The 27,634-nt window shown below is 41.0% G+C and overlaps 1 protein-coding gene across 2 annotated transcripts; it reads left to right on the forward strand.

The window, feature by feature from the left end:
- The first annotated feature begins 494 nt into the window (after positions 1-494).
- On the forward strand, positions 495-27,246 carry LMNTD1 (lamin tail domain containing 1). 2 transcript variants are annotated; one of them, XM_057424470.1, is made up of 8 exons: positions 495-693; positions 4,659-4,857; positions 11,848-12,034; positions 14,479-14,598; positions 15,851-16,062; positions 17,343-17,515; positions 23,984-24,078; positions 27,009-27,246. In XM_057424470.1, exons 1-8 carry the CDS (start codon positions 498-500, stop codon positions 27,042-27,044), a joined length of 1,218 nt encoding a protein of 405 aa, XP_057280453.1. In that variant the 5' UTR covers positions 495-497; the 3' UTR covers positions 27,045-27,246. The 2 variants fall into 2 exon arrangements, with proteins under 2 accessions (XP_057280453.1, XP_057280444.1); XM_057424461.1 differs by lacking the exon at positions 14,479-14,598.
- The last annotated feature ends 388 nt before the right edge of the window (positions 27,247-27,634 follow it).

Genomic DNA, 27,634 nt, shown 5'->3' on the forward strand with positions numbered 1-27,634 from the left:
AGATAGTAAGTGGCTTAAGTTCATTTGGCTCAGGGACAAGACACTACTTGCTCAACTCTTGTCTGCTCATGCCCGTGTTGGCACGCAGAAGAGAATTAAGACTTACAGATTTCAGCCAGAAGCTGCCACAACCTGCCTAGAAGAATGCAAAGATCTCATCACAGATATGGACCTGCTCAGATGGATGTGACAAACAGTCAATCCAGCATGAAGACACATTAGATGGTACAAGCATGTTACTCAGAGCTGAAGATAGGTTTGTTGGCTGTATCACGATGTAGTATTACTTAGTTAGGACTGTGTCCACTTTAAAATGAGGAAGAGGTTGAGAAATCATTCTCCAGGTTAATAGTGATATGACTTGTCCCCATATAAAATCCTGTTCTTGCTTTCCTTTTTATTTAGTAGACAAAGTGACCAATGTATGCTTTGGTTTGGTTTTAAAGATTGTTTACTTGACAAATTACTGAAGGGTCATTTTTTCATACAGCAGAGACATGATGTCCTCCTGGTGGTCTCAGCTATCGGTTGCAGGCTCCTTCGCTCCAAGCTCCACACTAGACGGGTCACAGAATTCTTCAGTCATGACCTTGGTGGGTTTACCTATTCCTCCCTCTGACAGAAGGACCACAGACATACCCAGTCTGGCACAATCTTCTGGCCTAACTCAGGCTTTGCAAAGGAGATCCACAGGTAAGCCTCTGGAGACTCAACTGGTTTGTATTTAGGACAGAAACCAGAGTCTTTTATTTGTCCATGTGCAGACAGTGTAAAAATGCAACCGTATAGCTTGAGAGGAGGCTTTCTTTGTATGTCATATTTGGCTATATTGGAGTGGAGTGGCCCACATACCATTTCATATCCTACTCTCTGACTGGGACTGCTCATATCTCCAAACATGAGAGTGATAAGTGAGGCCTCAGGTGGTAGAGAATATTCCTGTGTTCCCTGGACTAAGTGGTGTTATTTCCTTGTGTTTCACAATGGGTGTAGCTGCAGTAGTACTCCATATGTAAAAAGAACCTTTTATTTTCATGTCTTATAATAGGCTTAGCTTTCCCATGTAGAAAAATCTGCATCCGTGCTCCAAGCAGTACATAGAGGTATGGTGGAGGTTTGTGGAAAGATGCATGCACATGTTCTGGGAGCCATGACAGGTCCAGATTAAGCTGCTGAAGAGTGAGCATCCAGCTCTTCCCTGTTGCAGATGTTGTGACTGTTTCATAATCACAGGATGAGGCTGAGAGCAACATCAATGCCAGCAGAGGTTCTGCACCCTCTGCCTCCTTCTCCATGTCATTTTCTCAAGTGTTGTGCTGTGAGGCAGAGGGCAGTGACACCAGCGACCTTGCAGCAGAGTGCTGCTCATGGGGCAAAGGCTCAGGCTTTGCACTTGGCCACCAGATCTTTTGGCTCTCACAGAAACACAGGACAAGTCTAAGAAGAATTGGTTCTGGGTGGGGATTTGTGTGAGTGTTGCTCTGTGCAAGGGAGGCCTAAGAAAGGAGGACGAATCTCTGTTACATACCTTGCAGCGAAATAGAGCATTTTGTCCCCATAGATTTTTAAATTCTCTTTAGTTACTTTGACACAGATCAGAGTGATGATGCCAATTGTACCAGGGGGTTTGCTCAACATCCTGTGAAAGAGGGATGCAGCACAGCTCTTGAAACATAGTTATGACTAGAGTTTCTTGTCAGTGGGCAATTCTGATATTTTGGCACTTGGTTTAGAGCTGTACAACCATAAAAATGGAAAGACTGTCATTGGGGGGGAATAAAAATATTTGAATAGTGTCCTCAGGGATGAGGCCTTATAGATTTTCTAAAAGTATTTACTTTAGACATGAGAGATACAGTTGGTGCTGTTCTTGAAGAAAAGGTTGGTATGGCCTTTCCTCCTTCCCATTTATTAACCATAGGAGGAGAGCCCAGATGAAGCCAGGACAGGGGTATGGGGAAGCAGAATGAAGGGGAAAAGTCATTATAAACTAGGCTTCATTAATTCAGCTGCTGGGGGAACAGCATGTTTGGAAAGCACGAGATGTTTCATTTGACCTAGACAAAATGCTTGGACATTCTTCAGTTGAAATGTTTCATTTCTGCCTGTTGAACCAAATCAAAACACTTAGCTTTGGTGAAGCGCTGTGATGAAGGGCTTGGGAGGGAGCAGCTGCAGCTTATTCTAGCAGCGCTTGTCTGCCCCAGGGTTGGGAGAGGGGTTTTTTCCAATGTTGATCACTCCAGTGTATTGATGAATGAAGATGGATTTCACCCCACAAATTAGAAAACAATGAAAGACCCCAGTCTGTCTGCTGTCCAAAAGGAGTGTATGTCCTCCTGCTATGAACAGCCCTCTGAAAGGAGAAAAGATTGTGAAAGTGTTTTAATGGCCTAGTCTTCAAAGGAAAAGGGGCTGATGTCGCCTCCCACAGAGAACTGTGTGCGTGCACATGTGTGCGTGCTCACATTTGTTTGTGCCTGTCCTCCCAGTCGCGTCTTTAGTTAATGATCCACTTCAAGAAAATTAGGGCATGTTTATACATATGATGCAAGGTAGATATGTGGAAAGCAGTGGGCCTGTTCCACCCTTTGGAGTGTGAGCTTGCCACTAAGTTCAAGTCCTTCCCTCAGGTTCCCGTATGTTTACCAGCAAACAATGAAGCACATTAGAGAGCAAGATTTGCGGTCAGATCCCTTTTCCCCTCCACACTGTTGTCTGGAAGTTAATCCAGCCTCCTAAGTGGAAAACCATGATTAAAATCATTGCACTGATTTGGACAAGGTGAGTTTGAACTGAGAGCCTCTTCTCCCTTAGGAAAGCTTCCTAAGCACTCCACTATGAATTTTAGGGTATAGGTGTCCCTTGCTGTGGAACAAAACCAAAGCAAAACAGCACCAAAAAAAAAACAAAACCCAAACAAGGAGAGCCTACAGGACAGAGATGGTGCCCCAGGATGAACTACTTAAGGCAGCTTAATGGCTGATGGAGATGAGGTTTCCTGGAGTTCGGGATACCATAGGAGAGGAGATTTTTTTTCTGCCCAACAGATGCTTTCCTGGAGGCTTCCCCCACAGCATTTTCCCCTGCTGAGTGTTTGTGGAGCACTACCACAGTTTAGACAGTAGTTTCCAAAGGAACATAAGGAAATTAGTCATTTGATCCCACAGAATTTCAACAGTGTCAGGGCCCCTCCTAGAGGCTCCCCAAAAGCCTTCTTTTAGAACGCTAGATCCTAGCAACAGCAAAAGCAACCACCGGTCTGATCTCAGAACAGACTGGCTTGTTGACACATCAGTGAAAAGCAGCTTTAACACAGTCTGTTCACCCTGCGGCTGCCAGTTCGGCTGTCGCTCTGGGTGTTTGATCTACCAAAGTCTCCAGCCCAGAAAAACAAATCCCAATGTTTCTAGTTCCTGGCTTAGGGAGTTCATTGCCCCTCGTGCTCTTTCCCTGCTACCAAAAGCCCAAAGGCCATTCTTCAGTATTTCCTAGTTTGGTTCTTAAATCAGTCACACTTTCAGCTGTAGACCAGCTGTACCTTTCTCTTTAGATGGCTTGTGCTGTAGCATTTCACCGTCTTATTACCCCTGTGCTATTACACTTGCCTGCCACTAACTGCTAGTTTTATGCAGGCAAGTGAACCAGCAGCATTGTCCAAGGGCTGGAATAGTGCTTCCCTTGGAATCCCAAGGGAAGGGATTACAAATGGCACTGAGGAGTGTCTGATGCTGTGCCATAGCCATGCCATGATGAAATGCACAGGGAGAAGGGACTACAGAATTTCTAGCATTCTTTTTGGTAATTAAAAAATCCTCATATGAAAAAAATGTAACGCTGTAGACAACACTCCCAGTGATCTGGCGAGGCTTATCTGCATTGCAGTAATGCTGTCTGACCCAGACACTCATATAAGCAAGTCTGCTTACATATCTGCTCTATCATTTCAGAGCTAATATGAGCTGAGGGATGCATCTTCCCCCAAGATTAAGGCTGTCCCACCAGGTCTGGTTAGAGATAGATTTTCTGGTGGAGTGAGTCTTGTATAAGACACAACATAAAGTATTGAAGGAACCTCAAATGTACAGTCTGAGAAACAGGCACTGAAAAGGATTTAGTTTGGTGTAGAGTCTTTGATGAGAGTTAAGTTCCCCCTCTCTGGTTCTACCTGCCTTTGCCAGAATGGGAAGTCCTGGCAAAGTCCCCCTTGAACACTTATATTTGAAAAAAGGAACAAAAAGAGGATCAGGGGATGTTATCACTTTCATTTTGTAATTGGAAGGGAGCCTTGATATATTCATTATCTACTCACAGCTGATGCTATGCTGTCTAACAGGATTGAAATTGTAGGATGACAATTACACCACTGATGGCATAATTTATTGTTTTTTCGGTACCCAAGGTAATTCCAATGATGTAATAAATCTACATGTCAGTAAGAAAATACTCAGTTTACCAGCTGTGCTCTGTTTTATAGCCATAGGTTTAACACTTTGAGAGGAGTGTTTGCTAAGCATTGCTGCAATAAGAGGCAAAGAGGAAGTAAAATGTTCCAATTTTGCTAGCACAAAAAGAAAAAAAAAAATATTGTTTCTCATAATTTGTCTTTCTGTTAATATTGCATAACTCAGTGTCATTGTCTTTTGCTTGCTCATCAGCTCAGCCCGAACATGGTACTGAAATGCCGAGCTGGAACTCTGCTTCCTCAAGAAACCTTAGCCTTTTCATGACAGTGCCAGGACGGAGGAGCTTCAGCCCTTTGTTTACTGACTCAAGGAAGATTGCCCAGAGCCTTAGATGCATGCAGAATCCTAGGAGACGTTCTGCTTATGAGGAGTACCAAGAGTTTGCATCCAGGTACAGGCACAGCTGGCACTCACCTTCAGGTTGTAGGGAAGAGATGGTGTTTGCTGCAATGCCTCCTGTACAGGAGCTGCGAAGCACAGGCAAACCCTTGATAAGAGACTGGGTTATTGTTTATATTGTTTATATGTTGTTTATATATTGGAGAACATCACAGGCTTTGAAATGTAAGGATCTGACTCACTTCTTTAGGGACAACTGTCCCCAAATTGGACTTCACTTTCAGAAAGGCTTAATTACCCTTCTTTTACCAGGTCCCTTTCAATATTCCTGAATACAAATTCAAAGACCCCCCCTTTGTGAAGGTAGTCCATAAAAGGAGCAGAAACACAGTACATTATGGCTGGTTTGGCCTTGTCTTTGACCGATCCCACCTAACTTTGAATCCAAGAATAGAACTGATAACGCAGGGGACTTCAGAGGGTACTATGTGGGCTGCATGAAGCTATCAAAGGCAGTGACAGGCAGCTAAAGGAATAACTGGGCTGTATATGGTTTATACCCACCTAGAAACCCCATTAAAAAGTAAAGTATTGTCTCCTAGAGAAGCTAATTGTCCCAAAAAGACATTTCCCATCTTTCAGTTAGCTTTGCATATACTAAGGGTGGGAATAACCTATCAAAACAGATCCTCAGCTGGTTTCCGTTATCTTGAATCTGTCTCCTTCAGAGAAATGACAATGGTTGACAACTCCAGTTTTAAGGGTAGCCTCTACGTGGACACTGTCTGCTACAGACAGCTTCCCACTGTGTTGTTCAGCAGATAGGCCTGCATGTGTTTATTGGTAAGGTTGCTTTTACAATAGTCAACCTACGTTTCTGCTTTTACAGTGATATTTAATTGGTGATAGTCACACAAATCCTTTTCCTTTTGGGGATTTTCCACCCACTACATGCTATACCAATTCTGGTATCACATGTCCCTGCGATTATCTATTGAAGACAATCATTTTAGCTCTTTTGCTTTTCTTCCCCCATAAATTAGTCCCTGGATCATTCATAATTTTGGTACACTTTTATAGTTCCTTGTTAATTATCAGTATTTTTCTGGTTCATTGGCTTCCTCCTAGCCTTCTTTCAACATTATTGCTCTCAATGCTTTTCCCTTCAGTGAATGCTATTTCTCCCCTGATGAATTAGTGTACTGTTTTCCAGGAGCTGCATCTCAGTTATTTCCTTCCTGTATTTCTAAGCTCTCCAGGGCTGTTTGTACTATTTCTCTGGAACTCAGTTGTGTTCCCCTACCCTCTTCTCTCAACTTGATGTTATCTACATATTTTATTAACCAGCTGTTTCATTCCCCCTTGCACAAGTGAAAATGCTTTGTTGAAACGACAGCTACTCTTTGTCCCTATAGGAAACATATGAGATGCAACCCCCTTGTCTATTATTATTCCTTGTTTGCAGTCCTTCAGACAGTTCCTGTGACAGTATTTACGTCTAAGCCAACGGGAGGTAATATTTTGAGAGGCACTTGATAAAGTGCTTCCCTGACTTCCAGCTCTTTGGTGCCTACTGGTCTCCCTGCTCTCATTCGTTTTGTAATTCTTTTGACTTTATATGCACTTTTCTCATGGACTTAGTCTTTGTAAATCCATGGTGCTCCTTCCATATGTTTTCATAAAGAGATCTGTGTAATTCTCAGGACATTACAGGGACAGCCATGAAAAGATACCTTTGAAAGCCAGCATGAAAGCTCCAGTTATGTTCAGAGCTCTAAGGCTGTTTCCAAATAATGAGAGACACCTTACTGTTTGATTGGGCCTGAGGAGAATAACTCTAGATAAATATTAGGAGATAAAAGAGATCACCTTCCCCTTTATGCATTTCCTTGTTTTGTGTGAACTGTTTTCCAGTGGGGATTGAACCCTGTCTTTTATCATACAGAAAGCAAAAGAAGTCATTAGCTCTGCTAATTGTTGAAGATAAAGAGTAAAAGGCAATGACAGTTTGCTTTGTGTGTGGTTAAACTTGTTTAATGCATAAATTAAGCAACTATTTTCATTCTCATTTGATTCATTGCTATTACGATATTCCACTGTGCTAGCAAACTACCAGGTTGGGGGTTTTTAATTCCACTCAATTTGAATTTAAGCTATACCCTTTCTTGTTATACACATTAAAAAAATAAAATTACATTGTAGTACACAATATCCAATGTTTTATTTTGGTATTGCATTATACAACATCCTGTGAGTGTACACAGTATGAAGATGTAATTTAGTAACACTTCTATAGAGAAATGACAAGCAGTATGGCTGGATCTGATTTGTCATGAGGCCACAACACACAAACTAGTAGAAATATGTGGGTTTGGCCAACTAGGATATTTTGATTTTCTTGTTTATAATTGAGTTTAATTTACATCCATTTGCTTTTGAGAATATGTGAAAATACTTAAAGCACCTTGAGGGTTATATGTTTAATTAGATTGTTAACTAATGTCATGCTGAGAAATGGATGGGATTTGAGATATCAGAATTTTCAGAAGCATTGGGACTCGCTGCATTAGGATTTTCAGCTATCAGCTGTGAGCTAGGAGGGTGATAATACTGTAAGATGTGTCCTGGCACTGATGCATAGAGACAGTTGTGGTGTCCGTTCAATGAGAATGTTCCCTGAATGTTTCCCTGACTTTCTCATCTGAGCAGTATTAAATCTGCAGGGTGTCTCTTTTGCAAAAAAACAGGAAAAATAGAAACTGATACTTGATATTTTGTGCATGGCTATTGAAAATCATCAGTATCTGTTCTGTACTAAGTGCATGTGCTATATACTAAGGGTGAATTAAGTTAAAGCCGTGATCTGTAAAGCACTTGGGATCCCAGCTGAACCTTGGCATTTCAGGCCTACAGTTGTGTATAGCTATTATGCATGCAACATTTCACAGCCTTTCAGAAAGAGCGAGCTGAGCCTTCTCCCAGGGCTTTTCCTGTCCTGTCCTTCCAGTACAGTTAAATATGCTGGCATACAAATAAACAGATTTGTACTTCTGGAGATAAACCTTTCCCAACACAATAGCAGTATCAGCCTGTGGCTTTCTTGAAGACTTAGGAGCTCAGAAAGACTTGAATTTATGGTGTGTTTTACAGTAAAAATGTCTTGTTGCTACCTCTGTCAGCTCAGAGAGGAGCAAGTTCAAAAGGCATTCTAATGGCAGGTAGTAGGTCCCATGGCTGATGCACCCTATGGTACTGAGAGCGCTGACATTTTTTCCCCTCTGCAACGTGCAGTGCTGTGCATGTTACAGAAAACTTTGTATTCTGTGCCACCAGAGAACGTCAGGATGTAGCAGCAGAAACTACAGCATCAACACAATCCAACCTCTCCCACACACTCTTTAGCACTTTAGCTCCTGTCTCACAGGAACTGGTTCACTATTTGAAAGGTAAACTAACTTGCTAAAAACGCTTTGAAGCCTTCAGTGAACATCTCCTTGGAGAAGTTATTCCCTCATTTAAACTCACAAAAGTCTGTTGCCATCCAGCAGCTAGCTGCATACACAAGCTTTTAGAGAAATCCTGCAGGTCTCACTTTGCACACAAGCTCCTTCCCTCTTGTTATGCACAGGGTTTTGATGTGGGACTAGGAGCTACACATACATTTAGAGAGGAAAGTAAAAACCGAATGGGTTTGGGGAAATTAGCTCAAATGGTGCCTATTCATTTGGGATTTTTAAGGTCAAGGGTAGTACGTGCACAGGCTAAGGTCCAAATTCCCAATGAGACATTCACATGGATCATGATGTTCATAAATTCAGAGTCTCGTTTGGCAGAAAAAAACTATACTAGAACATAAAGGCACTAGCATACATGTTTTATTGCAGGGTTCTTTAAAAATAGTTGCTGGTAAAATAGGATTTCCAGTTCAAAGAAAGAATCTTATCTTTAGTCAGCCTTTAGTTAATTTAGTCACTCTGAATTTCATCAAATAGCAGTTATACCCCCAGGAATTTCTCTGGCAAAGGGGTCCCCAAAAATCTGGGAGATTATCCAATTACAATTTAAAGACACATACAGCAAAGATGACTGACTGAAGATAGGAGTCTCTGCGGAAAACAGCAGGAAAGAGTGTGAGGATGCCTGTGTGAGAGAGCTTTGCCTTCTCTTAGGAGTAACATGAGGAGAATTATACCTACTCTTAAGTTTGTGGTGAGTGGAGTTAAGGTCCTTGGTTTTGGGTGTGACCTATCTGCTTTCCTTCCTTTCTTCTTCCACTTCCTTCTCTTTTGCTATGTGCAGACCCCATGCCCATATGAAAAACTGACTTAATCAAAGTCAATTAAGCTTTTTAATTTTTAGATTTAAATGTGTCAACAAAAGAAAGGGGGCTCTTGACTTGGAGGTTCTGTTTGGGGTGTATGGGCAGAGAATACATATTGCTGTTAATCCTGGGCTGAGTCAGGGGACTGGTGGATGGCTACTCCCAGGAACAAAAGGGAGATGCCAGAGAGCCACCCACCCAGACCAGGATTATCAAGAGCTAACAGCTCCTCCTAGGCTCTTCTAGGTACTGGGAGCTGTCTGCAGAAGGCTGTATTTTTATGCCTGGAAGAATTGCATGATGATGAGCTCACGTCCCATGCCCATCAAAAGTGCTGTGCTCACTGAGCTGGCACAGGAGCATGCCCAATTGATTCAGAAGCATTTGATATTGAAGGATGATCAAACCCATTTATTCTTCTTTATCACTAACAGCTCTTGCCATATTCACCTTCAGTCATGGCTCAACTGACCGTGCTGTTTAACTCTTGCAGCTTCGGATCTGACCTTCTCCAGCAGCCAGCATGGCTGTGAGGCAGGGGATTGCATAGGCACAAGCTGGCAGCTCTGTGCTGCTTGCTTCAGCAGCTCCCAACACCAAATTCCCATGTCTCATCATTTGCTCCTTTACCAGCCCTATGTGTTGTATCAAAACCTCCTGTCAGCCCCATTTTATGTACCCAAGTTTCCTCAGCTTCAGTAGGTTCAACCGAGGTCTTGTTTAGGGAAAGTTGCACTACACTTGACGCTCATTATTCGCTCCTTTATCAACCAGTATTCTGCTATTTAAAATGTTACATCATAAAATGGCCTTTTAAGGCCACTTTAGGAGGTGTCTTTCCTCATCTACTTTTTCCTGTCCTCCTCCTAGATACATTTTGGCATCCAAACTTTTCTTTCACTTTTCTTGCACAGACAGAGAAAAATGGGAAAGCTGGAAGTTCTTTGCTTTCTGTACAGTTCAAAAACCCTCTCCCATTGACTTAACTGGCTCTACATTTTTCCAGAGGGTAAAAATATCAGGGATTTCTCTTTGTTGCTGGTGTCATTCTGCTTTTAGAGCCCAGTGGAGTCCTAAGGCACTGCTGGAGCTCCAGGACTGTAGCGATGTATGAAGAAAGCATACAGGGTTTGAGTCACAGCATTTGCAAAGCTTCTTCCCCTCATCTGCACTGCTGCAGCAGCTTGCAGAGACTGCCAAAACTACTCAGGTTAAAATAACATCCCCACAAAACCTTTTACGCCAGGTTATTTCAGCAGTCCAGCTTAGTGTGGTCCTAAGAGAAGGGAGGAAGGAGAAACATGCCAAACTGAGGCAGACAGATGAAAGCAAGCAGCCAGAAGAAGAGGGGAGTCTGAAGTCAAGGAGCCCCTCAGCCTGGCTGCGCTGTCAAAGCCCCTGTAAGGCTCTGCATCTCTGGTGAGCTGTCTCCAGGTCTGTCCCTGCTGATGCGAAGCACAAATAGACCATGATGGAGTGGTAGGACGGATGCTCTAGAGTTCCCAAAGTTTGCAGGAAGGCAAAGGAGAAGCAGCCAAGTGTTGCGTTCAATATCCATGTCATCTATGGCCACGGAGGAGGCAGTTCCCTGCGGCTCTGCTTCCAAATCTGTCAATGCCAGCAGCAGCCTGGAGGCAGCCTGGCTGTCGTGAGCAAGTGTGACTCACTGCTACACCACACAGCTGAATTATTTGGAGTGGGTGGGCAGTATTTGTCACATTGTGAATGAGGATTTGGCTATGTTAATGAAGCACATAGGCTGTCTGCGCTGTTGGGTCAACCTTTACTATACACACAGAGATCTATGATTTAAACTTACTAGAACAAGATGAGCATGGCAAGGGCAAATGCACTACGTTCACAGAAGACAGACAGGACACTGCACCAGTGCTAAACAATTACATTTATTGCGGTAGATGCTGCACCAAAAGCCGAATGATTCTTAGACTTTGTTCCTATCCTGTCTAATAAGACCTATGATGAGTATTACAGTCTGGGACTGAGTGTTTACAAGTGATCCCTTGACATGGGCACCACTTAAAGGAACACTCAAGTGATAAATTTATTTTCCAGTGCTTAAGGGAGATTGAGTGCTCCTCTGCTCACAGGAAGTCCCCGATCTTACTGCAGATGCAAACCAGAGCCTGCTTTGCTGTGATCCTGAAACTGGGGAGGGATGAAATCTCAGTCTTGTAGCACGGGGCCTCTGAGTTAATAAAAAAGTGTTAATAATGAATAACTGTCTCCACTAAAGAAAAAACAATGAGAGGCAGGAGGAGAAAAACATATTGATGGATGAGATGCATTTTCTAAGCTTTCAAAGAGGGTCAGCCACACAACTCCTACTAATCATACCAGGCTAAATACCCAAGGCAGTCTTAGAGGTTGTAGCCTATAAAGATTTAGACAAAACCAAATTCAAATGGTATACTGATGACTTTTGCCCCACGAAGAATCTTTTTATTTCTGTTGGCAAAGGATGTTACCTAAATGTGAAAAAGAAACAGAATATTCTGATTTTCATGCAAATGGGTTTTTATTTTTTTTTCAGATGAAGGGCACTGCATAAAAAGTAGAATGGCAGTGCTGTAAATATTCTGCCTGTGGTATATTTACTTACCATTAATTACTGACATCTAGGCTAGTTGTTATGAGGAAATATATGTATATTTTCAATTAAGCAATGCTTTTATGCTTTCAAATCAACTTCTGTTCTTTCAGTGCTATTGGAAACTTGAAAATTGCTGAAGTTGATCAAGGTGGATGCTTTGTAAAGATCCAGAACCATGCCACTGAGGAAGATGAGAACATTGGGGGTTATCTCTTGAAGCAGGACATCAAAGGTCAACCAGTAGCTGTATTTAGGTTTCCCTCTGAGATCAGGATGGAGCCCAGCTCCACCGTGACAGTGAGTGTGAGAGCTTTGAGTGCCTTTTCCCAGCTGACAGACTAGGGTACACTCTTAGCCTCATGGTATAGAGTCAAACTTAAGTCTGTATTTTCAGAAAGGCTAACATTCACAAATAACGATGAATTCAGAAGCTCCTGATGTTGATCATCAGTACAGGCCTGGCATTCTCATGATTCATCACATATTTCATGTTGTCTAGCAATGGGAAGCTATCCTAGGAAGTCCTTGTTTGATACATTACTTTTTCCAGTCACTTTTTCTCTAAAAGGCTCACCACCCTACTGCCAGAATATTGAGTTGTGCTAGTGTTTGCCAATGAAGGGTGTGAACCTTGTATCGGAAACCTACAAATAATAGAACCTGAAAGGAAATGAGTTTATGTGTTGTTACTGAAGCAATTAATACAGTTTTGTGTATAGTCTGAGGTACCACTACAGCATGGCCTGAAGTGAAAATAAAATAGAAAAGTGATGCTGCCTTCCAGACTGTGCCCACCACTTGAGGACAGCGGTTATCCAGCAGAGAAAGCCATAAACCACTGTTCTGGCAATGGGGCTCTGGTCCTGGCTTTGCCTTGGATGACTTTAGGCAGAATGATGAGACTCTGTGCCTTCATTTCCTATTCTGTAAAATGAAGATGATGTGCACTCCTTTGATGTTGTGCCAGAACCATACGTTAAAAATTCAGTGCATGGGCTGCTGCTCTTCAGAGATTGCTTCCCCTCCAGCTAGTTCAGATGTATCTTTTTGCCTGTTTGAATAAGAGTTAGAGAGGTAGGTAGGATCTAAGATGCAAAGAGTCAGATGTCTTCATTGTACCCCAGAAAAGATTTAAATAGATAATAACAAATATAAGCATCTGATATCCATGGTAATGAAAAAGGTTTGGACACATGAACTAAATGTGACCAAGGCTCAGTTGTAGGTGTAGCTGAGGAATGTCTGTTGGCGTCTGCACGCAAACTCCAGCAACCTCTGGGATGTACCCGCACTCAGAGAGGGCACAGCTGTTGCTGTACTGGGTAAAGATGCAGACTGCTTGGCTGGCTGCAAGATACTTTGCAGATCTCCCCAGAAAAGTTTTCCCCTTAGTTGGCTTTTGTGCCACGCAAAGGCAGACCTTTCTGAAATGCTCCGATCAGCACTGAAGTCATTGACAAGGTTGTTGTTCCCATTATAATTAAAGGGCTTTGGGGTGAACAAGGTAAAAGACGAAGGTAGAAGGTCCACCACAGCTTCTATTTCAGCATACACAAGCAGAAAATTTCTGCCTTTCTGTTAATTTCAAAGGGTTGTATTTGTGCTGACAACTCTTGCATCTAAAATTCATGTACAATAGTGTCTGTGTCTGATAGCCAGGGAGGACTTCCAGGCCCCAGCTCCCCGTGAGAGCAACAGATGAATCGAGGCAAAATGCTCAAGTTAGATGCCTGTGTGGATGCTTGGAATATGGTCTGAAGCCTCTTTTACCACCAGTCTTCTTTCTTTTCTTGAAATGAAAACTGAGGCATCTCAAAACAAAAGGAGGCAGAGTCCATATTCATCACCAAGCTCAGCACGGGCCAATGTAGCATTGTGTGAGCCCTCTTACAAGAAAGCTGGAAATGCAAGCTGGCAGTGCCTCAAAAGAGCTACAGTCAATTGTGTCGTCTGATGTATGTGTGAAAAAGCCACAAAATACACCTTAGCAAAGTGCTGTATGGTGAGCATTTTTTGAAGAGGGCATTTTCTATATTTTTTTTAGATACTTCTCCTTTAAAATTGAATGATAATTGGTTTGGCTCCCAGGAAATGGTTGAAGGCATTTTCTCACAGATGGCAACTGCTAAATCCTTTAGTGTTTGCAAAAGCTTGTTGTGGTCGTCTTATGTAAGAGAAATGTTTTCATAACGGGTCCTTTTGCTACTGTGTTAGTGATAAAGGTCACAGATAATTGTGTTCACTTTATAAAGCACAGTGTTGTTAAATCTTTTGTATAAAGATAAAAGTACATAAAATTTCTTGTCTCCAGTAGAGACAAGAGGGAATTGAAAATGAACAGAGGGAATCCAAAATCAAGCAGAGACTGGAATTTTAAAGCTGATATCACAGATCTCTTCCAATGCCCCTGGTAATTCAGAAAATAAAAGAAACTGCCTACTTTTAATCTTACTCTCAGCAAGCCAGACCAAAAAGCCCAGGATTTACTAGCACACCTTGAAAAATGTGCCTTTGCTAATCTCTGTTAATCCGCAGGAGAGGTACTTGAAAATAATCACTATAACTAAGCTGCAAGTCTTGAAATACAGTTCTTTCAGCTTTGATTTCACAGATCAAATAGTGACCAGTGTTACAGAAATAAAAAAGAAAAAGTAAAACCTCATGTTTTTACTACCTTCTATGTTGTATAAATATTCAGGAGCCATTTTGTCTTCAACCTAATGGCTGCTTGTTCTTTGCAGGTGTGGGCAGCAGACGCTATGGTGATTCACAGATTTCCCTCGGATCTTCTTTGGAAGGACCTGGAGAGATTTAGGACAAGCCTTGACTGTACTACCATTCTCTGTGAGCCTAGTGGCCAAGTGAGCAAAATCACTGCATTTCCTTACCCAAACAGCTGTATCACTGGACTTCTTTCAGAGATTTAGGATCATATTGTTAAAGTCCTTGTAGAATCAAGCACAAGCAATCCAGACATAGCAAAGCTGTGATCTCTCTATGTTTACCTTGCCTCTGTGGATGTTAATTATTAGGAACTGAGTAAAAACACCTCTTGTTGAATGAAAGGCTAACATCCTCACAGCAATTGAAGCAGTGTGAATTGCCAGCCCACTGTCCTTTTCCATGTGTTACAGCCATGAAAGATCCAGCTATGCCCAGGGCTATTCAGCCCATGGCTGCTCATTAGTAACTGTCATCAGCTTGGCAACCGTGTTGAATATTTTTAGGCAAACTTGTGTTGACCTGGGGATGAGAGGGAGTCCAAGATAATTTTTTACTCTATAGTTGTCCAGTGGCAACTATGGTTTTTGGCAGTTTTTGTCTAGACAAACTCACACTACTGACAATATGGAAAAGACCTGTGACTTTCACAAACAGTGTAAGATACACAGCTTCCCCAAGGTAGCATAATTTACCCCTTACAAACTGTTAAGTGAACACTGACTTTTGGTGTCACCTTTTCACATTTACTCCTCTTCTAGCTCAGTTTGGCTATACCTGCTATCACATCAGTATCACGGAGTCAGAGGCTGAAAGGGAACTTGAGATGTGATTACCTCTGCCAGGATTGCTTCTGGCTGTGGCTACTTAGGTAGTTCTGCAAGACTTTCAGTAATGGAGACTCCACTATGTCCACAGGCAATATGCTTTAGTGCCTCACTCTCTCCATGCTCAGAAAAGCTTTGCTAGTGCCTAAACTGAACTTTTTCTGCCTCAGGTTTAGTCCATTTCTTCTTGTCCTATCCACTGTGGACATGAAGAACAGTTTGCTTTTTCTTCCTTCAGCAGCCTTTGACATACTTGGAGAATTGTCCTCTTTTCTCTCTTTTTTTTTGTTTCATTTACTGAATTGAAGCAGTGGAATTTCAAGGCTCTTAGATGAATCTAACCTAAATATATTTAAAGACTGGAAATGGATTTTAAAGAGCAATGAAAAAAAGCTGGAATTTGGTGGTTGTGATTAATATTTATCTTTCTAATGATAAATAACTCTGAAATACATAGGAGTGCCTACCCTTTCGGCCCTTCTAGTTTGTCCACAACAAACAATTATCTTGATGAAAAGATGTAGAATATAAATAAGCAGTGATATGTTGGTGGGGTTTTTATCAGGCTGTTGCTTGGTACACTCCTCTCTACTGGACCACCAGGCAAGAACTGATGGCTACAGGGGAAAGTGAAGAACCTGAGAACATTGTTATACCAACTTTCTCTACGACAAGAGAGCAATATGAAAAGGAACAGGAATCTACAAGAACTGATACAGGGTGGAACATGGCTGACCCATGGCAAACAAGTAAAAAAAGACCAAACTTCATTAAAAGGTATCTGACATTTACTGTATGTACTCTAATAGCAGCATTGTGCCAGACTGGCTCTGTCAGTAAATGGTTTTAAATGAGCATCTTGGTAAGCAAATCCTGAAAAGCTGGGGAACTTTAAAAATTGGAATTAATCTTAACCTTCAAATAGGAATCCAGACCAAAGCTTCTGAGAGCAGTGCATTCATTGTCAATCAAGACTAAGCAGAAGATAAAATTCTTCTTAAAATATGACTTTATTATTATGTATTATCCTTTGAGTCCCAAGTGTTTGGCTGGCACCACTTGGAGACCAAAACTTGGAAAGCTTTCAGCAAAACTGTTAAAGTTGGAGAACTCTTTTCCTTTGTCTTGAGAAGGATGGGCCTGAACTCTGTCTTCTCTCAGGTCATTGCACTCTGAACTGGGCTAGGGACTTACAACCATTGCTTCCTAAATTGCTTCAGAAATGTCTTCTGGCCTTTGTATCAAACTTAAAATCGGCAGTGCTATGAAAAATTGTGTTCATTGCTTTAGCTTCTGCATCTGAGTTTGGGCACCCAGGTCTCAGACAGGAACCCCTGAGCTGAGTCATTCAATGGTTTTAAATGAGGAATGCAATACTGATGTTTTTTTTCTAAGTCCCTTCCAGAATACTGGTTCCAGGGGCTTTTAAGCCAGGTTCACAACAGAAAAACATGTATTTCAGAAATAAAGGATTGACCAATCTGGATATATTTTTCACAAAAAAAAAGTGGGTGAACCTTCTTGTGTTTGGGGCAATTGTTCTTCTCTAAATTTCTTCTCCAGACTGTGGCTGGAGATATTCAGAAGATGAACAGTTTCCAGCGTAGGTTGAACTGGCTGTTCTTCCCAAGCTTTGTATCAAAAATGGCTAAATAACTTTTGCTCAAACATGCCAAAGAACCTAAGTCAGAAGCAGGGAGAAATGATGAAAAAATTCAGTGCAAAGAGTTCAAGGATGGCAGAATTACAACCAAAGGCAACTGATAAATTATAATGCATATGTCAAACAATACAGAAGTTGCATTTTTTCCACCTACAGCTAAATGCAGAATGTGTCAAATCTATGTTTGCTGTTTGTTAGATATATCACATAAATGTAATGTATGTGCGCATTAAACATGGTAAACCTAGGCAAAATACAATAATAAATATGCTAATGCAATACAATAAATAATGCAGTAGTAGATAGAATATACTTGTTTTTTATATCCTGTGCACATACGTGCATGTGCTACATTTGTGAAATACAGTAAACTTAATTGAATTTCTGTTTACAGGGATAAAAAGACCTTTGCATCCCTTTTCCCTAATCAGAGTGCCTGGTGCCAAAGCCCAAACACTCCTGCACACCCTCACTTTTCCCTGGGTAGACCATTAACCATGGGGAATGATGGCAGCAGCTTGTGCAGGCAGTCCCGATGTCAGCCATCAAGGCCTGACCCCGTGCCAGGTGAGTTCAACAGCAGATGTGGTATGTGCTGTAGCATGCACAGTGGCAACGGGGTGGACTTTCTGACACGGATAGCTTAAGACTTAAAATACATGCATGTTACCACCTCTTACTTCTGTACCAGCAGTTCTCTAAACTTAAATTGTACGCCCATTCCAGTAACAACATATGTACTTTTATTTATGTGTAAATTATATACATTTATGCCTGCAGTAATACATTATGTATATTGTAAAGCATACACATCAATAGAAATTTAAAAGGATGGGATAAAGATTTTTTAAACCTATTTTAAAAGTACTTTGAAATTTAATTCTATTTATTAATATTACAAAAATATTTTCTTCTCGCACCCCAGTGGATTGTCTTTCACTCCCCCTGGAAGTTCTATAGAGCTGCATGTGTCAGTAAGCTGTGAGGAGGCTATTGTTACTAATACTGATGTGTTTAGAAAATTAAATAAGAATCAGTAAGAGACTCTTATACTGCCTGTGAATTGTTAATTAGGCAGTGGTGAGAAAGCCAGTGTGTAATTTGGGTACATCAAACCCAGAAAGCTGTGGACACGCTGCAAAGACTTCAGGAGAAGATGACAGGGTGAAAAAGCATCTGAAGAGATTGGCTCAGGAAGATTGAAAAGAGCTAAATTTGTGTTAGACAAGCAAGGTGACTGTCATGCAAGGGGGTTCAACCATCACAGCAGGAGAGAAAACAGTCTTAGATCCAGGAAACAGAACTAGAAGGAATAGGACCAAGTGAAACACAGAAAAGCTTAGGCTGAATATGTAAATGAAAAGGAGCTTTAATGATCCAGATGTGCTCATTACTCTACCTAGCATTTTAAATCACTGGAAAGTTTTAAGTGCTCAGCTGCCATTAATTTTAAAGGAACTAGGTATCCAGCTTCTGAAGACAGCTTTGAAACACTCATTCTTTGTTTAGTGAACAAAGACTAGTTAAATTATTTATATACACTAAGGAGGTGGCCCTGTGACTGGTGTAGATATGTGACTACACAGCTGTCAGGAGATTTTCCCCATTTCTAGGAGTTCCAGCCTAGGGAAAACCTTTCAGCTTGACCCAGCATTAATGCACCTGATTAGCTTTACACACCTAAACAGTAATCCTACAACCAGTGAGGGCAGTCAGGAAGATCCTTCTCAACTCTTATATCCAGACAAAGAAGATTAAAACCTGGTGAAGCCAGTTGTAATAGACCTCATTTCATGGTTTGTTTCCTGCTCTGTCTTAATCACTGGTAGCGTGAGCTACCAGGTGTCTATTTTGTATAATCCTGATTTGTCTAATTTACTCAAACTTAGTTTGTCTCATTCTGTGTTGCTCTGGTATTCTGCAGAGCTGGGGCCCCCATATCTGTTCTGCTAGCTTCCTGGACAGGGAAAAGCTTGTGACAGAATGGGAATTGGCACCTGCCACCTGGCGATGCTGGTGGCATCAGAGGTTGTGTTAAGATGAGCAAATGCTGCAGACAAATAGGAACAAGTCTATAGAGCACACCCCTTGATGCTGCAAACCTGGCATCCACCCTGTACATATTTCAAGGGCGACTTATTTTGTCCCAGCTCTAGACAGATCCAACAGGCTATGAGGGGCACCTACCCCTGGATGGTGTAGGAATGAAACTTCCTAGGCTGCTGTGTAGCCCACTCATGCTCACCACTGGACTGCACAAGGTGGTTTCTGTCTGAATTCCTGCTTAATATCTAGAGTTCTTGAGGAATGTCTCCAGAGGACATCTTCTGGCTCAGTTTCATTCAAGAGCAAGCCATTGTGCACTTGACAGTGGTCTGTGATGTGAACTTGAGTACAGCCAGTGAGGGAAGTGGCATCTCCACTCCACGGGTATGCTCCTTTTTGAACCCAAAGTGCTATGGACACATGCAGAACATCCCTCAGGGCTTTTCCCAAGCTAAAGGGAGTTTGCTGCTATGATATGGGAGACCTGCATGCAGTCCTCTTGGCTATATTCCCATATTGTGTCACAAGCTAATTTGGTTTCAAGATTAATTTTTTTTTTTCCTTGCAAACAGCCGTTAAGACTAAAATGTTTTCCAATGAAGCAATCAGTATGAAACCAAACCAAACCAGCTCCTGAGACTGTAATGAAGTCACGTTGTTCCAGGGCACAGGGATGCAGGCAGGTAGAGAGTGCCTGCTTGTAGACTTAATTCCTGAGTGTGGGAGCTCTGAAGGCAGAACTCAAAGCAAGGTGGTCTGTCACATATTAAATATATCTGGGTTTTGTAGGTTTTCACATGCAACCTGCATACCCTCAGTCTCTCTTTCTCAGATCTTTGCAAAAAAATAATTCAACTTTATTTACTTATGGCTCATTTGCAGATCTTTTCACAACTGAATCATGAAATTATGCCTCTTAATACTGCCAGGAAAGCTAACAATATCCAAGATCTCAGGTTAAAAATTAAGAGTATTACCATTGTTTTCCTCTGATAAATATTCATGCGTGGTATGTATTACTGCCAGATTTTTCTAGAAATTAATTTAGAGATGTAAGCATCATTTTTATTTTATTACAGCACAAAAATTACAAGTGCTTTAATCAGATTTCTATAACTATGCCATTAGACATTACTACTGAGGGTGGTGCAATGATGACTTTCAAACAGATGATGGACTAACGATTTTGAAATGTATGACTACTTTCTTTTTCCCTTTGTGATTTTTCTTTCCTTCTTAAAAATTCTTAACTAGCAGCCTTATAACTGACATGAACACTGGGGTCCAGAGTCATATGCATAAATGCAGTTTTGCTTAGATCCTGGTGAAAGAAAGCTTCCTTATTCATTAAGGGCTCTTCAACATGCTCTTAAATGCTTCATAATAGCAAGACTTGCAGAAATCAGTATTGCTAACTTGTTTTCCTCTGCAAGCACATTTTTAATCACTATTATCTTTAAGTATGGTTAGTTATTTTCCTGATGCCATAACACAGCACAGTTAGGTCAATGCCTTTGAACTGAGTTGGTGATTCAAATATTTTTGCATTTCCCTCTTAGATACTTAATTTTACTGGACTATCAGCTCAGAATATGCTCATATTTCAGAAGCACAAAGGCCCAATCAAAACTGCAGAGATGGGCCTCACAGAGGATACCGTTTGATGGTATTTGCCTATTAGCTTAAAGTATTTAGTTTCTCATACACCCGTTGTATCCTTTCTAGCTCCTAGCTCTCCTCTATAATAATAAAACATTATCCTTTCAGTATCTGTTTTGAGGGATGTTAGTAGCAGCAGTCCACCATATTTCAGTAGAAAACAAAGTGTGTTTAATGGCATAATGGTGTTTTGACAGCTCTTTACCTCTCCCCTCCTCAATCAGCTCAGCATTTTACCTTTACAGCTGCTAGAGAACAGGATTTCCACTACCCGGTTCCAGTGACTCCTGTCACTTTACTCTTGAGTTGTTGCAGTTGAAAAGATGATGGTAGGGTGTATGGTAGCTGTTCTTTTCAGCACATACCCATCCATATAAAATTTTAACTGACACCTTACCATTTGTCCTCTTTTGCCTTATAAGTCCCTCCCGAGGCCCTTCTGAACAGTTTTCTTTGGTGCTGACAACAAAAGACCTTGCAAGTTACCTACAAAAAGCTTCGTTTCTCACTGTCTTTAATTCATAGTCTTTAGCTGTTGAGCTGACTGTTTGGTTTCCTTTTCACTCAAGTAGCCCCATTTTCTTCTTGGACAGAAAGATAAGAGGGGAAAAACTGCTGCTTTCATAGGTCACAAAGTTCGAGCTGGGCTTCTACCTCACATTTCCCTCAGAAATGCATTACTGGTGATGGTGTTTCTCTGTTGTTGATGATGAATTTCACTCTGAATCAAAATGCTCAGCTGTGAATTTTGGAAGGCGTTTAAAAATAACAGTGGAATGTATTTGTGAAGTAAGCACTTTGAAGCCTCAGCCAAAACCAGCGAGTTTTGTCAATCAGAATGTTTCCTGTTGCTGAGGAAAGCTAATTAAGCTTTCAGTGGCAAATTGAACCTGCAGACAAGGAACATATTTAGTACAATTTCAGTGAAAAGGAGCCGAATCCTATCACCATCTTCTCTAGCAGGTTGATCAAGCCTGCTAGCTTTCTGTTCCCCCGCTGATTCTGATGGTTTTTGTCCCAGAAACTGAAGAGTTGAGTGAGATGAGATGCACTTACACCATGATGGATTTGTTCTTTTGTCCTGTCCCAAGGGATTCCATTGTCTGTGGGGCTGCCTATGTAATTTTCAGTGAGCAGTGAGAAATGTCTGCAGATTCTTCTCTTTTGCCTTAGGAGGAGGACATATTCTTGGCAATAACATAAGTGATGTACAAGCACACAGATGCTACTTTCTGAGTAGCAAGAGGTCAATCAAGATATTACAGTGATATCCCATGGTAAGAAACTAAGTCAGCTGCTTTCTCCAGTATTTCAATTGACTAGTGCAGGTCAATTAACTGTTCCTATCATTAATAAGACAGAAAGCAAAGCATCTGTTTCCTCACTCATGCTGGCTGACAGTCAAGTGCTCCAGTAGTCTACACCTTTGAGTGTGTTTGTGCCCTGTGCCAGCTTAAGTTCTTCTGTAGCCTTCAAAACCCTAAAATAATTTTTCAGCTTCTCACTGGGTGCAGATTAATTACCTGGAATTCCAAGGTTCTGCAGTGCTAAGGAAAAGGATGGTCCAGTAAAGGACACCATTCTGGTGACAGAAATCTATCAAAATACCCTGGCTTTGTTTATTAGGTACCAAATGCTGTACCATCATTTTACGAGAAACACAGTAATTCTGGTTTCTTTATCCCTGCTTTCTCAGCCTTGATACTTTTTGACCTGTTTGTGTTTCCCTACCTGGCAGGAAGGATGCTAGTCTGTCAAAATTATTTGCTTAGCTATTTGTTGTTTACTGCTTAAAAAACACTTATGTAATGTGCATCTGTGTACTTTCAGTGTTCCATGAAAAACAAAACAAACCAGATCATTCTGACCTGTTTCCGAGGGAAAAACCTGGGAAAATCAAGGGGATGAATAATAATTCTTTGTGGCCAAATATGGAAATTGTGCAAGATTATTGCCAACATCTTCAGACAATATAAACAAGCACAGCTCTTTCAATTCACTTCCTTCTATCATGGTCAAATACATTACATTATGAATAATTCAGTGTCACTGAAAAAAACGGAAGATTTAGCAATGGTTTGTTGAGAGAGAGCACCTTGGTAAGAGGCTTTCTTAAGAATTTAGGAAATCCAAATACCTCTGCTACTTTTGATTTGGCTAACCAGAGGTAACAGTAGGATGTATGAAGCAGGCTGTCCTGTGAACTGCCTCAGAAAGTCAGTAGAGCCAGCTTGCTTGGTGGTCATTAGCATCACCTACCAGACAAAATGTTGTCACCACGCTGAGATGTGCTAATACATTTGGCACTCTTAAGCTCCAGTTGCCACTGAAAGGAAAATCTGGAGAGCTGCAGTGCCTTTGAGATGTGAATACTGCTAAGCAGAGGTGTCTGGATGAAAAGTACATTTACTGCCCTTTGCTTCTTTTGCAAGCTTATTGCTACGGAAAAACTGTGGTAGCAAGTGTCAGGTTGGCCTGTGAAAAAGCAATTCTCTCCCAGATAATTTTGGCAGAACAACCTGACCTTCACGAAACCATGACTAAGGATGACCCTTTATCTTCTTGTCACCCATTACAACATACAGTCTGTGACCGAGTCACATAATGGAGTGAAAGAATGAAGTCCGGAGATTCACCTCTGAAAATTGCTCTCATGTAATAACAATACGCAGCCCTTATGAAATCTCCAAGTGAACTTGCTTAAAGGTGGTGTTCATGTCAGTAGAAATGTGGAGTCATTTAAAAGCTGATTCCATGGTAAAAGTATGTTCAAGGCTGAGATTAGGGTTGAACACAGCTCAAGGAACTGACAAATATCCAAGGTCAAGGAGTGAAAAAGTTTGTTCCCTCCCTGTCAGGAATTTATGGAGAACTGCAGGCAGCAAAAACAGGGAGCCAAAGACAATGATTTTTGCAGTGAAACTTGTGGAGATGGATTAAGTCAGATAGTCTGACAGCATCAACTAAAGGGAAAGTGACAGTGGGGAGGAAAATGACGTGATCTCCATTCAGAGGCTGCTAAGGTTTTGGAAAAGTACATGTTGTTCATGGACAGCCAGCACAACTGTGATTTTGGCCAACGAATGCTTGCTAATATCCAATCAACTGAAAGTCTGCAAGAGAGAGCTTGATTCTTTAAAGTAAAGGTATCTTAGTGACAGCTAGTGACCTTGCATGTGATTGTATATTTATCCCAATGTGGCTTTATTTAAAATGTTCTTCCATAGAGTCAGAAGAAACAGAGAGCTTTTGTTGTTAGCATTCTTGTTTCCTAAACCAACTTTCTTTTAAAAGTAGGTATGTGGAAATAATGACTGTTGTCATCAACAGGCACTCTGTATGCAGGAACTAGGAGGAAGAAGAATCCTTCAGTCCCCAGCTGTGTGAGTGAGAAAGGCAAAAGTCAGCCTCCTCAGTTAGCAGTGGTGAGTAGAGTTGCTACAATACAGTTTTCAAAATAAACACAAAAAAACTCAACAAAGAACAGTAGAGCTTAGGAAAATCCACAATTTGGAATGCAAGGATTTCTTTGTTTTGTTGGAAATTCTTTTAGTCTTCTCTCTGTGAGAAAGGCCTATGCCAGACCACAAATGCAAAGCATCTGGATTCAGGAACTGCAACTTGATTACAGCAACATGGATCTAAGTCTAGAGAACTTCATGTGCATATCTTAGGTTTGCTTTGAGTTGGAATCTATTTGCACTGTTCCTTCTAGGAAAAAGAAGGTTCAAGTGCACACCCATGTATATATATGTATTTTTTCTATTTGAAGACTCTCTTGCTTGCACTGCCTCACCTAAAGACCTAGAATCTGGGATCAGTAATGAAGCCCTCATATGCAAATATGTAGACCCTCAGACTTAAGTTGTTGCAAGTTTCTCTTTCAAGCTTCTTGATTTCTAGATCCTTCCTTGGGAGTTGGTTGCTTGATTTGACTTAGTATCAGTTGGACGATTCATTGTAACACAGAATATTTCCTCTATATTTGTACTACAAAATATCATTAGAAATGCAGATATTGGAAATGTCTTGTGACATGTTAAATATCATTCCGATTTCCTATCCCTACTTCTTAGGTTCTGTTACAAAAGCTGTAAGAATTGATGGATTTTGTCCAGCAAACAACTTATATATACAACCTAGTGCCATAATTATTATATCGTGCAATATGTAGTGATGTTACTTACCATGGTTTATGTTCTCCAAAGTTCTATATACATTTATATATATATGTATAAGTAATAAGAAGTAAAAGAAGTATCAGAAAAGAAACTGGAGAATTATTGCTTGTGTCTGTCTGCTCACTGTATGCATGAAGTGGGGCTCTTTGCCCAGGTACAGACTTAAATAAATATATCAGTGCTACAGTTTTATCTTATGTAAAATGATAGTAATAGCACATATCTCCTAGGGGCAGTGTGAGTCAGCAGTGTTTGTGAAAAAGCTTTTCTATCTTTAGATGAGAGGCACTTCAGAAGTGCAACGAATTAGTATTTTTCTCAGTGACACTAGATTAAATGCTTTTTGATTGAGAATCCCACAGTTCCTGAGAAACTTGCTGAACACTCAAGAAAACCATGACCAAGTAACTTGCTTTCTAATCTCTACATTTTCTACACAATATTCAGGGTTCAGTGGAACTATTGCAATAGCCAAATACAACTATGTGACATTTTAAAACTTTATGGGGAGGAAGCCCTTAGCGCTATGGGCTTTGATGCTGGTTCACACTGTGAAAATTTCACGGCTCAGGAAACAGCTCATCCTGCGACCTGTAATGTTATCAGCAGTAACTATGTGTATATGGTTCTCTCAGAGCAAATGAAAACAAGGATGTTTGTTTTATCTTCAGAAAAAGAGATTTAAAGGAATACTTCAGATTACAGTACCTTTAAAAGTTTAGCTTGACACTTACTTAGCTGCCCTGTAGCAACTCATTAAACCCTGGTGGGTTTAATGCAGAGCCCTAAAAATATATCTGCTTCACAGCTGAGTCAAGCTTTCATTCAGATACTCCTTACAAAATCCTTTCACCTGATAGTTATGCTGTCTGTCAAGAGCAATAGATTAAATCCCAAGAGAAACTCTTCATCTGGGCTGCCCACTTCCCATTTTGCCATGAAGAGGTGTCCAAACCAGCTGGGACAGAGAGCTACAGATATGTAAGCTCTTGCAAAGGGTAAGAAATAACAGAGCAGCTGAATTTACTGCAGCTTAAGGGATCATGGGACATGCTTCTAAAAGCAAGGTACATACAGTGAGGTGAACTCACATGCAGCTTTGCAGAATGGCCTCTCAAGCACAAGCAAATTCACATGCTAATTTGTTATAAGGATAATTTTATGTATTTTAGTGCTAATGATTGTTACAGGCAGTAGTTAATGATTTTGTCAAACGTATGCATTTGTAGCGCTGTAACAACAATTAAGACAAAGTTTGGGTGTAAGGTCTACTCACTCACTATGGTCTTAAGCTCCTATAGAAACAATCATAATGCTCATATAATCCTAACTTCTCAGTCATGAAACCACACAGTAGACTGAAGATTTGAGAGAGACCAGAAACTGATGGCTCAGCAGCACACAGGGTTTAGTCCCATTTAAAGGTGGTTTCAATGGGGGAAACTGGAACAGGTAAAATTAAATCGTCCGATGCATACTATATGGATAGTCTTATTCCAAACTAGAACACTCTTTTTCTGGCTTAATCTGTTTCACTTTCAAAATGACATAAGCTAAACACCCTCCCCCCCCCGACTACTTATTTTGAATGGAATATCTATAGAGGCAGTTAGAGCCCTGGGACCTCAGTGGTCACATTGGCTACACTAGTAAGTTTTCCCACAGACTACCTTAATAAACACCTTCACAAAGTATCCTATAGGCAACATGTCCTGTATTATATATTAATTGTAGAGAATTATCAGTATGAACTGAGCTCCCATAACTTAATAATGGCAATAAATTCCTGGTTTACCAATGAAATGTATCTCCAATTGGCACTGAGTGGCTATCTGATATTGAGAAGAGCTGTGGGTTTCCTTCCAATTCCAAGTGAACAGTAGTTGCCAGTATAATAAAGAGCTCTCCTTCATCTGCTGTCTTAGTAGACAAGCAAAAAATGGAGTGGGAAAGGAGTGACATCTGGCCTTTCTGGCTCCTGGAGGGGGCACTTCTGAATCAAAGTAGAAGTACCGTGTTAGGATGGAGTGAGGAAGGTTGCCATATGACCCATAGGCTTTAAAAATTCACTTAGAAAAACTGCACGTGTGAGGATCCCATCTGCCTTGCCCTTTCAGTCCATCTCAGAGAGATGTTCACATCTTAATACATGCTACAATTTTACTTTTCTCTAGGAGGAGGAGGAGTCACAAATATCTGGTGAACAGTAGGATTTCCCAGGATGTGGTATCCAATCACCAACTATTAGGAGGAAGGAGAGACAGCAAATTTAAAGCTTGGTTGGTTTAAACAGGAATAACTTGTTGGACGTCAGTCTTTCAGCTTCTCAAGACAGGTTAAGAGGAATCAATCTGGTTCAGGTGTTTCCTAAGAAGAAAAAATCCCAAAATAAACCATACCAAGATAAAACAGTCTGCTGCTTGCTACTCACTAAATTCTTAAAAAACATTCATTCCTTTCTTCTTCACCTTTGCTACTAAGCACTTCCTGAGTAATTTCTGTTGTTCTCAAACTTGGGTTTACATAGCATTTAATGTCAAGAAAATCTGACTGCAATAATCAAGAGGGTTTACCCTTGCAGCCAAGTTGACCAAACTGTGCCTTTTTTCTAGATGGAAAATAAGCTTTGGGAAAGCTTAGAATGTTTGGGAAGTGAAATTTGATTACTTGACAGGTCCAGATCAGAAGTGTAGCTGTCTGTCCCAGTGCAGGTGTCTGCTTCATGGGTGAGAGAAAGCAGAAGAGAGAGGACAATGATGGCTGCCTCCAAACTCTTCTGTGGGGCTCAGTGGGAACCAGA

Source organism: Pezoporus wallicus, unplaced genomic scaffold (assembly GCF_028554395.1).
Source record: "Pezoporus wallicus isolate ANWC-B61680 ecotype Strahan unplaced genomic scaffold, APGP_CSIRO_Pwel_v1 scaffold_3294, whole genome shotgun sequence".
Classification (NCBI taxonomy): domain Eukaryota; kingdom Metazoa; phylum Chordata; class Aves; order Psittaciformes; family Psittacidae; genus Pezoporus; species Pezoporus wallicus.

Coding starts and splice junctions, on each gene's coding strand:
- LMNTD1 (XM_057424470.1), top strand. CDS start 498: ATGATGTCCTCCTGGTGGTCTCAGCTATCGGTTGCAGGCTCCTTCGCT. Junction 4,858..11,847: donor TACCAAGAGTTTGCATCCAG/GTACAGGCACAG, acceptor CTGTTCTTTCAG/TGCTATTGGAAACTTGAAAA. Junction 14,599..15,850: donor TCTGTGAGCCTAGTGGCCAA/GTGAGCAAAATC, acceptor GGTTTTTATCAG/GCTGTTGCTTGGTACACTCC.